Source organism: Salvelinus alpinus, chromosome 22 (genome assembly GCF_045679555.1).
Source record: "Salvelinus alpinus chromosome 22, SLU_Salpinus.1, whole genome shotgun sequence".
NCBI classification, from domain to species: domain Eukaryota; kingdom Metazoa; phylum Chordata; class Actinopteri; order Salmoniformes; family Salmonidae; genus Salvelinus; species Salvelinus alpinus.
In genome coordinates, this window is record NC_092107.1 from 46598625 (window position 1) to 46612446 (window position 13822).

Below are 13822 nucleotides of genomic sequence, written 5' to 3' on the forward strand. Positions count from 1 at the left end.
TCTCTCTCTCTCTCTCTCTCTCTCTCTCTCTCTCTCTGTCTCTGTCTCTCTCTCTCTCTCTCTCTGTCTCTGTCTCTGTCTCTGTCTCTGTCTCTGTCTCTGTCTCTCTCTCTCTCTCTCTCTCTCTCTCTCTCTGTCTCTCTCTCTCTCTCTCGGTCTCTCTCTCTCTCTGTCTGTCTCTCTCTCTCTCTCTCTCTGTCTCTCTCTCTCTCGGTCTCGGTCTCTCTCTCTCTCTCTCTCTGTCTCGGTCTCTCTCTCTCTCTCTCTGTCTCTCTCTCTCTCTCTCTCTCTCTCTCTCTCTCTCTCTCTCTCTCTCTCTCTCTCTCTCTCTGTCTCTCTATTTGTTTGTGTATCATAATTCGTTGGCAGGAGGAGATAGACAGCTAATCCTATTTATCTCTGCTTCTGTTCCTAATTTGTCTCTCGTGGAGACCCAGAAGAAAGATAGAAGGGAAAGGAAAGAGTGAGATTAGAGGGAGGGAGAAAGAAAGAGGGAGGGAAGCATGACAATGAGCCGGAGGAAGAGATGAAAAAGAGATGGAATAATGATCTTGTCACCCTCTGTTTGAGTCCAGCTCCAAGGTCATGTTCTGTGTCCTGAATGTTTAGATGTTTTATGTATTCTCTCTCTCTCTCTCTCTCTCTCTCTCTCTCTCTCTCTCTCTCTCTCTCTCTCTCTCTCTCTCTCTCTGTCTCTCTCTCTCTCTCTCTCTCTCTCTCTCTCTGTCTCTCTCTCTCTCTCTGTCTCTCTCTCTCTCTCTCTCTCTCTCTCTCTCTCTCTCTCTCTCTCTCTCTCTCTCTCTCTCTCTCTCTCTCTCTCTCTCTCTCTCTCTCTCTCTCTCTCTCTCTCTCTCTCTCTCTCAGGGTCGTTGTTCCAGGGACAACTGTAAGTACCTACACCCTCCTCCCCACCTGAAGACCCAGCTGGAGATCAACGGCAGGAACAACCTGATCCAACAGAAGAACATGACCATGCTGGCACAGCAGATGCAGCTGGCCAACGCCATGATGCCCGGCACACAGCTACATCCTACATGTATGGTGAGATAACACACACCCATGGACGCACACACACACACACACACACACACACACACACACACACACACACACACACACACACACACACACACACACACACACACACACACACACACACACACACACACACACACACACACACACACACACACACACACACTGGATCCAAGCCCAGCATATAGTGCAACCAGACCCAGCCAGGCAATGATACCAAACAGATTCAAAGAGACCTGCCATTGTCCTCTGAGAAACATCCAGTCGTTTACCACTCACCTTTCATCCATTCCTCTTTTGTTCTGTTCTCATCCATTCCTCTTCTGTTCTCATCCCTTCCTCTTCTGTTCTGTTCTCTTCCCTTCCTCTTCTGTTCTCATCCCTTCCTCTTCTGTTCTGTTCTCATCCATTCCTCTTCTGTTCTGTTCTCATCCCTTCCTCTTCTGTTCTCATCCCATCTTCTTCTGTTCTCGTCCTACCTCTTCTGTTCTGTTCTCATCCATTCCTCTTCTGTTCTCGTCCCTTCTTCTTCTGTTCTCATCCCTTCCTCTTCTGTTCTCGTCCCTTCTTCTTCTGTTCTCATCCCTTCCTCTTCTGTTCTGTTCTCATCCATTCCTCTTCTGTTCTGTTCTCATCCCTTCCTCTTCTGTTCTCGTCCCTTCTTCTTCTGTTCTCATCCCTTCCTCTTCTGTTCCTGTCCCTTCTTCTTCTGTTCTCATCCCTTCCTCTTCTGTTCTCGTCCCTTCCTCTTCTGTTCTCGTCCCTTGCTCTTCTGTTCTCATCCCTTGCTCTTCTGTTCTCGTCCATTCCTCTTCTGTTCTGTTCTCGTCCCTTCCTCTTCTGTTCTGTTCTCGTCCCTTCCTCTTCTGTTCTCATCCCTTCCTCTTCTGTTCTCATCCCACCTCTTCTGTTCTCATCCCTTCCTCTTCTGTTCTGTTCTCGTCCCTTCCTTTTCTGTTCTCGTCCCTTGCTCTTCTGTTCTCATCCCTTGCTCTTCTGTTCTCGTCCCTTCCTCTTCTGTTCTCATCCCTTCCTCTTCTGTTCTCGTCCCTTGCTCTTCTGTTCTCATCCCTTGCTCTTCTGTTCTCATCCCTTGCTCTTCTGTTCTCATCCCTTCCTCTTCTGTTCTCATCCCTTCTCTCTGGGTGGGAAAGGAAAGCAGAGAATGGAGAGGTGGTGGACAGAGAAGAGACAGCAGGATGAAACAGAGGAGATTGGAGGTGGTGGACAGAGAAGAGACAGCAGGATGAAACAGAGGAGATTGGAGGTGGTGGACAGAGAAGAGACAGCAGGATGAAACAGAGGAGATTGGAGGTGGTGGACAGAGAAGAGACAGCAGGATGAAACAGAGGAGATTGGAGGTGGTGGACAGGGAAGAGACAGCAGGATGAAACAGAGGAGATTGGAGGTGGTGGACAGGGAAGAGACAGCAGGATAAAACAGAGGAGATTGAAGGTGGTGGACAGGGAAGAGACAGCAGGATGAAACAGAGGAGATTGGAGGTGGTGGACAGGGAAGAGACAGCAGGATGAAACAGAGGAGATTGGAGGTGGTGGACAGGGAAGAGACAGCAGGATGAAACAGAGGAGATTGGAGGTGGTGGACAGGGAAGAGACAGCAGGATGAAACAGAGGAGATTGGAGGTGGTGGACAGGGAAGAGACAGCAGGATGAAACAGAGGAGATTGGAGGTGATGGACAGGGAAGAGACAGCAGGATGAAACAGAGGAGATTGGAGGTGGTGGACAGGGAAGAGACAGCAGGATGAAACAGAGGAGATTGGAGGTGGTGGACAGGGAAGAGACAGCAGGATGAAACAGAGGAGATTGGAGGTGGTGGACAGGGAAGAGACAGCAGGATGAAACAGAGGAGATTGGAGGTGGTGGACAGGGAAGAGACAGCAGGATGAAACAGAGGAGATTGGAGGTGGTGGACAGGGAAGAGACAGCAGGATGAAACAGAGGAGATTGGAGGTGATGGACAGGGAAGAGACAGCAGGATGAAACAGAGGAGATTGGAGGTGGTGGACAGGGAAGAGACAGCAGGATGAAACAGAGGAGATTGGAGGTGGTGGACAGGGAAGAGACAGCAGGATGAAACAGAGGAGATTGGAGGTGGTGGACAGGGAAGAGACAGCAGGATGAAACAGAGGAGATTGGAGGTGGTGGACAGGGAAGAGACAGCAGGATGAAACAGAGGAGATTGGAGGAGAGGTGGTGGACAGAGAAGAGACAGCAGGATGAAACAGAGGAGATTGGAGGTGGTGGACAGGGAAGAGACAGCAGGATGAAACAGAGGAGATTGGAGGTGGTGGACAGGGAAGAGACAGCAGGATGAAACAGAGGAGATTGGAGGTGGTGGACAGGGAAGAGACAGCAGGATGAAACAGAGGAGATTGGAGGTGGTGGACAGGGAAGAGACAGCAGGATGAAACAGAGGAGATTGAAGGTGGTGGACAGGGAAGAGACAGCAGGATGAAACAGAGGAGATTGGAGGTGGTGGACAGGGAAGAGACAGCAGGATGAAACAGAGGAGATTGGAGGTGGTGGACAGGGAAGAGACAGCAGGATGAAACAGAGGAGATTGAAGGTGGTGGACAGGGAAGAGACAGCAGGATGAAACAGAGGAGATTGGAGGTGATGGACAGGGAAGAGACAGCAGGATGAAACAGATGAGATTGGAGGTGGTGGACAGGGAAGAGACAGCAGGATGAAACAGAGGAGATTGGAGGTGGTGGACAGGGAAGAGACAGCAGGATGAAACAGAGGAGATTGGAGGTGGTGGACAGGGAAGAGACAGCAGGATGAAACAGAGGAGATTGGAGGAGAGGTGGTGGACAGAGAAGAGACAGCAGGATGAAAAAGAGGAGATTGGAGGAGGTGGACAGAGTTAGCTGTAGATACAGTATATACTGTAGTAGAGGCTGAAAAACAGACAGGAAAAATGGACACAAAGAGAGGAGCCAGGTCACCCATGATATAAGTCAGTAGTCGACGTCCATCCATGTGTGAGGATGTCGGGAGATGACGTGGAAACCGTCCACTAGGGGCGACAGTGAGCGCTTTTTACCTTCGAGTAGGTTTGGGTTTTGCTAAGGCATTGTTGATGGGGATGGCGGTTGGGCCTAATCATCTGCCTCTGATATTGATGTCTGTTCAGAGTTAATACCTAATCCTTAAAAATTAGGAGATAATGCCTAAACTTTACCTGAACACTTTGAAATTTGACATTTGAACCAAGTTCAAAATGTAACGTTTGCGAAACATGGACGGACGTCTAATTCGGACGTGAGACTGTGAGAGATGGTTGAAGAGAGACACAGGGAGTCAAGGTGCTCACCTTTTCTTTCTCTTAAACTCTCTCCACTTCTCACCCCCTCTCTTCTTCCTACTTCTCCCCCTCTCTTCTTCTTCCCCAGTTCTCCCTCTTCACCTCCCTCTCCTCTCAGCGTTGGCATGTGTTTTAATTTCAGGCAAGTTGCTCAGCCGAGGAGGATGTAAATTAAAGCTTACTATAGCCTGGGCCTGACTGCTGATGCTGATGATGCTTTATATTAGACAGAGAAAACGCTAACGGACGGCCCACGTCACAATGGGTTAGGAGCCAGGCTACAGTACATTCTCTCTCTTTCCTTCCTTCCTTATTTTTCTCTCTATGTATCTCTCTATGTATTCTCCCCTCCCCCCTCTCTCTCTCTCTCTCTCTCTCTCTCTCTCTCTCTCTCTCTCTCTCTCTCTCTCTCTCTCTCTCTCTCTCTCTCCCTCTCTCTCTCTCTCTCTCTCTCTCTCTCTCTCTCTCTTGTTCTCTCTCTCTCTTTCTCTCTTTCTCTCCCTCTTTCTCTTTCATTCTTTCTTTCTCTCTCCGTCTCTCTATCCCTATTTCTTTGCAGTTCTTTATGACATTATTAATTTGGTAGCCACGACAATGACATGTTTATGACATAACGACATTGCTGTTATCTATGGTATTCCATGACATCATTTTGTAGAAGTGAATGGTGTCTTCCGTATTAGAAGGAGAGGTCTCCAGAGGCCCTGAGCAACGGCAGGTGATGAACAAAATGAAGCCTATCTGCAGTAAGAGTCAGTTAGCCTGGGTGCCAGTCTGATTCTGGACTCTTTAATATAGCCTGGGCGCCAGTCTGTTTCTGGTCTCTTTAATATAGCCTGGGCGCCAGTCTGTTTCTGGTCTTATTAATATAGCCTGGGTGCCAGTCTGTTTCTGGTCTCTTTAATATAGCCTGGGCGCCAGCCTGTTTCTGGTCTCTTTAATATAGCCTGGGTGCCAGTCTGATTATTGTCTCTTTAATATAGCCTGGGTGCCAGTCTGTTTCTGGTGTCTTTAATATAGCCTGGGTGACAGTCTGTTTCTGGTCTCTTTAATATAGCCTGGGTGCCAGTCTGATTATTGTCTCTTTAATATAGCCTGGGTGCCAGTCTGTTTCTGGTGTCTTTAATATAGCCTGGGTTCCAGTCTGTTTCTGTTCTCTTTAATATAGCCTGGGCGCCAGTCTGTTCCTGGTCTCTTTAATATAGCCTGGGTTCCAGTCTGTTTCTGGTCTCTTTAATATAGCCTGGGTGTTTCTGGTCTCTTGACAACTCTTTTGGCCTGACAATGACAGTAGGCAAAATCACAAACAGATCTGGGACCAGGCTAGTGAGGTCAAATCTGGGACCGGGCTAGTGAGATCAGATCTGGGACCAGGCTAGTGAGATCAGATCTAAGACCAGGCTAGTGAGATCAGATCTGGGACCAGGCTAGTGAGATCAGATCTGGGACCAGGCTAGTGAGATCAGATCTGGGACCAGGTTAGTGAGGTCAGATCTGGGACCAGGCTAGTGAGATCAGATCTAGGACCAGGCTAGTGAGATCAGATCTGGGACCAGGCTAGTGAGATCAGATCTAAGACCAGGCTAGTGAGATCAGATCTAAGACCAGGCTAGTGAGATCAGATCTGGGACCAGGCTAGTGAGGTCAGATCTAAGACCAGGCTAGTGAGATCAGATCTGGGACCAGGCTAGTGAGATCAGATCTGGGACCAGGCTAGTGAGATCAGTTCTGGGACCAGGCTAGTGAGGTCAGATCTGGGAACAGGCTAGTGAGATCAGATCTAAGACCAGGCTAGTGAGATCAGATCTAAGACCAGGCTAGTGAGATCAGATCTAGGACCAGGCTAGTGAGATCAGATCTAAGATCAGGCTAGTGAGATCAGATCTAGGACCAGGCTAGTGAGATTAGATCTAAGACCAGGCTAGTGAGATCAGATCTAAGACCAGGCTAGTGAGATCAGATCTAGGACCAGGCTAGTGAGATTAGTGGGATGTGGGATGTTTCAGTGGGATATTTCCTCCTGGTCGAGACGTTTTCTAATGAAATCAAATCAAACTTTATTTGTCACATGCTCCAAATACAACAAGTGTAGACCTTAGCGTGAAATACTTACTTACAAGCCCTTAACCAACAGTGCAGTTCAAGAATAGTTAATAAAATATTTACCAAATAAACTAAAGTAAAAAAATATAAACAGTAACACAATAAAATAACAATGACAAGGTTATATACAGGGGGTACCTGTCACGGCCGTCAAAGGAAGTAGACCAAAGTGTAGCGTGGTGAGAGTACATATTCCTTTTTATTAGGATGACGCCGACAAAAACAATAAACAATACAAAAACGACCTTGAAGCTTAAGGGCTATGTGCCACAAACAAAGTTAACTTCCCACACTGAAAGGAGGGAAAAGGGCTACCTAAGTATGGTTCCCAATCAGAGACAACGATAGACAGCTGTCCCTGATTGAGAACCATACCCGGCCAAAACATAGAAATACAAAATCATAGAAAACAAAAACATAGAATGCCCACCCCAAATCACACCCTGACCAAACCAAATAGAGACATAAAAAGGCTCTCTAAGGTCAGTGCGTGACAGTACCGGTACCGAGTCAGTGTGCGGGTTACAGGTTAGTCCAGGTAATTTGTACATGTAGGTAGAGGTAAAGTGACTATGCATAGATAATAAACAGGGAGTAGCAGCAGTGTACAAAATAAATTGAGGGGGGGGTGTCAATGTAAATAGTCCGGAGTCTCTGACAATTTTATGGGCTTTCCTCTGACACCGCCTTATTATATAGGTCCTGGATGGCAGGAAGCTTGGCTCCAGTGATATACTGGGCCGTACACACCACCCTCTGTAGCGCCTTACAGTCAGATACCGAGCAGTTGCCATACCAGGTGGTGATGCAACCGGTCAGGATGCTCTCGATGGTGCAGCTGTAGAACTTTTTGAGGATCTGGGACCCATGCCAAAACTTTTCAGTCTCCTGATGGGGAAAAGGTTTTGTCGTGCCCTCTTCACAACTGTCATGGTGTGTTTGGACCATGATAGCTCGTTGGTGATGTGGACACCAAGGAACTTGAAGCTCTCGACCCGCTCCACTACAGCCCCGCCGATGTTAATGGGGGCCTGTTCGGCCCGCCTTCTCCTGTAGTCCACGATCAGTTCCTTTTAAAGAACTCTCTTGGTAGATAGTGTGGCTTATCATAAGTTACTCTACCTCAGGTGAGCAATACCTCAATACTTTTAAAATATTAAATAGACACACAACCCGACCCCTCGTTTTAACAGATGTAGCTTCTTCTCTGTTCTGCCGGTGCATTGAAAATCCTTCCAGCTCTATATTACTCTTGTCTTCCTTCAGCCACGACTCGGTGAAACATAAGATATTACAGTTTTTAATGTCCCGTTGGTATGATAATCTTAATTGTAGGTCATCAATTTTATTTTCCAATGATTGTAAGTTAGACAGTCGGACGGATTGCAGTGGGAGTTTACTCACTGGCCTACGGATTCTCAGAAGGCAGTCCGATCTGCGCCCTCTTTTCCTCTGCCTTCTCTTCATGCAAATGACAGCGATTTGGGCTTGTTCCCGGGAAAGCAGTATATCGTTCTCGTTAGACTCGTTAAAGGAATAAGCTTCTTCCAGTTTGTGGTGAGTAGTCGCTGTTCTGATGTCCAGAAGTTATTTTGTGTCATAAGCAACGGTAGCAGCAACATTATGAAGAAAATAAGTTTAAAAAACAAGTTACAAACAACGCAAAAAAATAAATAAATAGCACAGTTCGTTAGGAGCATGTAAAACGTCAGACATCCTCTTCGGGGCCTCCTGGCTGAGGTGAACTTTCTCTGAAAAGGTCTCCCTCTCCTCCTGGATGAGACTGTCTCCCTCTCCTCCTGGATGAGACTGTCTCCCTCTCCTCCTCCTGGATGAGACTGTCTCCCTCTCCTCCTGGATGAGGCTGTCTCCCTCTCCTCCTGGATGAGACTGTCTCCCTCTCCTCCTCCTGGATGAGACTGTCTCCCTCTCCCTCCTGGATGAGACTGTCTCCCTCTCCTCCTCCTGGATGAGACTGTCTCCCTCTCCTCCTGGATGAGACTGTCTCCCTCTCCTCCTGGATGAGGCTGTCTCCCTCTCCTCCTGGATGAGACTGTCTCCCTCTCCTCCTGAAAGAGACTGTCTCCCTCTCCTCCTGGATGAGACTGGCTCCCTCTCCTCCTGGATGAGACTGGCTCCCTCTCCTCCTGGATGAGGCTGTCTCCCTCTCCTCCTGGATGAGACTGTCTCCCTCTCCTCCTGGATGAGGCTGTCTCCCTCTCTCCTCCTGGATGAGACTGTCTCCCTCTCCTCCTGGATGAGACTGTCTCCCTCTCCTCCTGGTGGAGACGGTCTGTCTCACCGAGGACTCTGTGGCTGAAGTCAGAGAGAACCTGCTATGTCAGCCAGTACTAAGACACACACATACACACACACACACACAAACACACACACACACACACACACACACACACACACACACACACACACACACACACACACACACACACACACACACACACACACACACACACACACACACACACACACACACACACACACACACACAATAAATATCACCACACAGATAGAGATGAGACTCATCCCACTATGTGTGAGTGAATAGCATACTGTAGGAAACAGGAGCAGGCATCTAGAGAACACTGTCCCTTTCTCTCCTTCTGTCTCCCTTTCTCTATCTCTTGTTCTGTCTCTCTCCGTCTGTCTCCCTTTCTCTATCTCTTGTTCTGTCTCTCTCCTTCTGTCTCCTTTTCTCTATCTCTTGTTCTGTCTCTCTCCTTCTGTCTCCCTTTCTCTATCTCTTGTTCTGTCTCTCTCCTTCTGTCTCCCTTTCTCTATCTCTTGTTCTGTCTCTCTCCTTCTGTCTCCCTTTCTCTATCTCTTGTTCTGTCTCTCTCCTTCTGTCTCCTTTTCTCTATCTCCTGTTCTGTCTCTCTCCTTCTGTCTCCCTTTCTTTCTTGTTCTGTCTCTCTTTCTCTTTCTGTCTCCCCTTCTCTGTTGTTCTGTCCCTCTCTCTCTCTCTCTCTCTCTCTCTCTCTCTCTCTCTCTCTCTCTCTCTATCTCTCTCTCTCTCTCTCTCTCTCTCTCTCCCTTTCTCTAACTCTTGTTCTGTCTCTCTCTGTATTTCACTTCTATTCAGTCCTCACCTTGGTCACACTTCATTTGGATAGTCTGGATAGTCCTTTAGATGCTCCAACGATTGTCAAACTATCAAAAAAATGTATCTGTTTGCTAAGGTTACAATTAAGGTTGTGGTAAGTTTAGAATAAGGGATAGGTTTATAATGAAGCTTAGGGTTAGGTTTAGAACAAGGGTTAGGGTTAAGCTTAGGGTTAGGTTTAGAACAAGGGAAAGGGTTAAACTTCTTATGGCTAGCGGAACCCCTTCGACAACATTCCGCTGAAAAGGCAGCGCGCGAAATTCTAAAATATATTTTTAGAAACATGTAACTTTCATACATTCACAAGTGCAATACACCAAATGAAAGATTAACTTCTTGTTAATCTACCCATCGTGTCTGATTTCAACAAGGCTTTACAGCGAAAGCACAAAATATGATTATGTTAGGTCAGAGCCTAGTCACAAAAACACACACAGCCATTTTCCAGCCAGAGAGGAGTCACAAAAAGCAGATATATAGATAAAATTAATCACTAACCTTTGATGATCTTCATCAGATGACACTCATAGGACTTCATGTTACACAATACATGTATGTTTTGTTCAATAAAGTGCATATTTATATCCTAAAATCTCAGTTTACACCGGTGATTTTGCAGAGAGCCACATCAATTTACAGAAATACTCATAATAAACATTGATAAAAGATAGAAGTGTTATTCACAGAATTAGAGATATACTTCTCCTTAATGCAACCGCTGTGTCAGATTTCAAAAAAACTTTAGGGAAAAAGCAAACCATGCAATTATCTGAGTACGGCGCTAAGACAACAAAAGCAAAGCCAAAGAGATATCCACTATGTTGGAGTCAACAGAAGTCAGAAATAGCATTAGAAATATTCACTTACCTTTGATGATCTTCATCAGAATGCACTCACAGGAATCCCAGTTCCACAATTAATGTTTGATTTGTTCTATAAAGTCCATCATTTATGTCCAAATACCTCCTTGTTGTTCGCATATATAGCCACTAACCAAGAAACAACTTCATAAGATGACAGTCTGATAACATATTTATGGTATAGCATATGTTTTTTTAGAAAAATGTGCATTTTTCAGGTATAAATCACAGTTCTACATTGCAGCTGCAATCTGAAATAGTGCCGAAGCTGCCAGAATAATTACAGAGACCAACGTCAAATAACTAATTACTCATCTTAAAACATTTCTGAAAAATACACAGCGTACAGCAAATGAAAGCCCAACATCTTGTGAATCCAGCCAATATGTCAGATTTTTTAAGTGTTTTACAGCGAAAACACAATATAGCATTATATGAGCTTACCACAATAGCCAGAATCACAACCGCATTTACCAGCAGTAAATGTTAGCGATCGTAACAACCCAGCAAAAGATATACACTGCTCAAAAAAATAAAGGGAACACTTAAACAACACAATGTAACTCCAAGTCAATCACACTTCTGTGAAATCAAACTGTCCACTTAGGAAGCAACACTGATTGACAATAAATTTCACATGCTGTTGTGCAAATGGAATAGACAAAAGGTGGAAATTATAGGCAATTAGCCAGACACCCCCAATAAAGGAGTGATTCTGCAGGTGGTGACCACAGACCACTTCTCAGTTCCTATGCTTCCTGGCTGATGTTTTAGTCACTTTTGAATGCTGGCGGTGCTCTCACTCTAGTGGTAGCATGAGACGGAGTCTACAACCCACACAAGTGGCTCAGGTAGTACAGCTCGTCCAGGATGGCACATCAATGTGGCCTGCTGGAGGTCATTTTGCAGGGCTCTGGCAGTGCTCCTCCTGCTCAAAGGCGGAGGTAGCGGTCCTGCTGCTGGGTTGTTGCCCTCCTACAGCCTCCTCCACGTCTCCTGATGTACTGGCCTGTCTCCTGGTAGTGCCTCCATGCTCTGGACACTACGCTGACAGACACAGCAAACCTTCTTGCCACAGCTCGCATTGATGTGCCATCAATTGGAAGCATTGGAACTGAGAAGTGGTCTGTGGTCACCACCTGCAGAATCACTCCTTTATTGGGGGTGTCTGGCTAATTGCCTATAATTTCCACCTTTTGTCTATTCCATTTGCACAACAGCATGTGAAATTTATTGTCAATCAGTGTTGCTTCCTAAGTGGACAGTTTGATTTCACAGAAGTGTGATTGACTTGGAGTTACATTGTGTTGTTTAAGTGTTCCCTTTATTTTTTTGAGCAGTGTATAATTTTACTAACCTTGATATACTTCATCAGGTGACAGTCCTGTAACATCATATTACACAATGCATATAGCTTTTGTTCGAAAATGTGCATATTTAGCAGCACAAATCGTGGTTATGCAATGTAATCAGTAAAAACATGGCATGCATTCTGGCCGGCGCCATCTTGGAAAGGCACCTAATCTAATCAATAAATAATCGAAAACTTGACTAAAAAAATACAGGTTGGACAGCAATTGAAAGATGCATTAGTTATTAATGCAACCGCTGTGTTAGATTTTTAAAATTAACGTTACTAGACATACAGTGTGCGTTACAGCCAGACCAGTGCCGCAATAATGGCCAAAAAATACTTTTACATTTTTCCACAGAACAACAAATTAACATCATAAATAGTTCTTATTATTAGTTGAGCTTCCATCAGAATCTTGGGCAAGGTGTCCTTTGTCCAAAAGAATCGTTGCTTTGTTGTAAAACGTCCTCTTCAACTTCGGAATTAGCAGCTAACAATAGCTACGTGGCACACACATGTCCAAATCCTCCAAACGCAATACTACGAAAATTCCGAAAATAGCAATATACTCGCATAAACTGATATAAATCGGTTTAAAATAACTTCGTTATGATGTTTCTAACACCTATATCGAATTAAATCACAGACGGATATATCTTAGGCCGATAACGAGAGCTTTTGAGCATGCCATTCTGATGTCCTCTCTTGCGTCTTGACGAGCGTCGGAAAGAACGGACCTTCCACTCCATGGCCTTTTATAAAGTCTGAGAAATACGTAGAGACTCCATTCCACTTCTCATTGGTTACTGACATCCAGGGGAAGGCGGGTGCAGTTCATTTCGACCCATAGGACACATACAGAGCTTTAAACTGATCCGAGATCAGAGCCTAGTTTTCAGACCTTCGCAGTTCCTGTCATGATTTTCGCTGCAGAAAGACTTCTGGTTCACCCACAGACATAATTCAAACGGTTTTAGAAACTAGAGATTGTTTTCTATCCAATAGTAATAATAATATGCATATTGTACGAGCAAGAATTGAGTACGAGGCAGTTTAATTTGGGAACGCAAAATGTCGAAGTTGAAACAGCACACCCTGTATTCTCAAGAGGTTAAACAGTTGTAGAGACTTCAGAGTGTTTTCTATCCAAATCGACTAATAATATGCATATATTAGCAACTGGGACTGAGTAGCAGGCAGTTTACTCTGGGCACGCTTTTCATATAAAGGTGAAAATGCTGCCCCCTATCCCAAACAGGTTTTACGGTTAGGGTTAGGTTTAGAACAAGGGTTAGGGTTAAGGTTAGGGTTTGTAGATAGTTAGTTGAAATGTTACAGCATCTACAGATGGACTATCCAAATAAAGTGTTACCTATCTCTGTTCTCTAAGACTGGTTGAATATCTCAACATTGTGTTTGTCTTGTCTCCGTACAGCCGGTCCCCATGTTCTCTGTGACGCCCAGCCTTGCCAGTCCTGCTGCGGTGGCCGCTGCGTTTAACCCCTACATGGGCCCGGTGTCGCCCGGCCTGATGCCTTCTGAGATCATGTCCAGCGCCCCGGTCCTGGTGACCAGTAACCCCAACGCCTCCATGTCTGCTGCTGCCGCTGCTGCTGCTGCCGCACAGAAACTCATGAGGACAGACAGACTGGAGGTGAGTTGTACAAACAAATACACAGAGACTCATGAGGACAGACAGACTGGAGGTGAGTTGTACAAACAAATACACAGAAACTCATGAGGACAGACAGACTGGAGGTGAGTTGTACAAACAAATACACAGAGACTCATGAGGACAGACAGACTGGAGGTGAGTTGTACAAACAAATACACAGAAACTCTGACTCAACCTGATGCTGTTATACAGTGAAAGGATGGCCACTAGCAGTCAATGAGTACTGAGTATCTCTCACTGCTTTCACCAAAGTAGATGTTCTGGTGTGGCTTGTGTCTCTTAAATTGTTAAAAGGAGCAGAGTTGAAAAGTGTTGCTTAAAGAGTTGTTGCTTAGGTAATTAATT

At 45.7% G+C, this 13822-nt stretch overlaps 1 protein-coding gene across 3 annotated transcripts in view; it reads left to right on the forward strand.

The window, feature by feature from the left end:
* Positions 1-884: 884 nt before the first annotated feature.
* Positions 885-13822, forward strand: part of LOC139549552 (muscleblind-like protein 1) — a 42741-nt gene continuing 29803 nt past the window's right edge. For all 3 annotated transcript variants that reach the window (XM_071360165.1, XM_071360168.1, XM_071360166.1), the window contains exons 1-2: positions 885-1041; positions 13238-13456. In XM_071360165.1, the coding sequence (XP_071216266.1) occupies positions 967-1041; positions 13238-13456 (294 nt within the window). In that variant the 5' untranslated portion in view covers positions 885-966. The remainder of the gene's footprint in view (positions 1042-13237; positions 13457-13822) is intronic.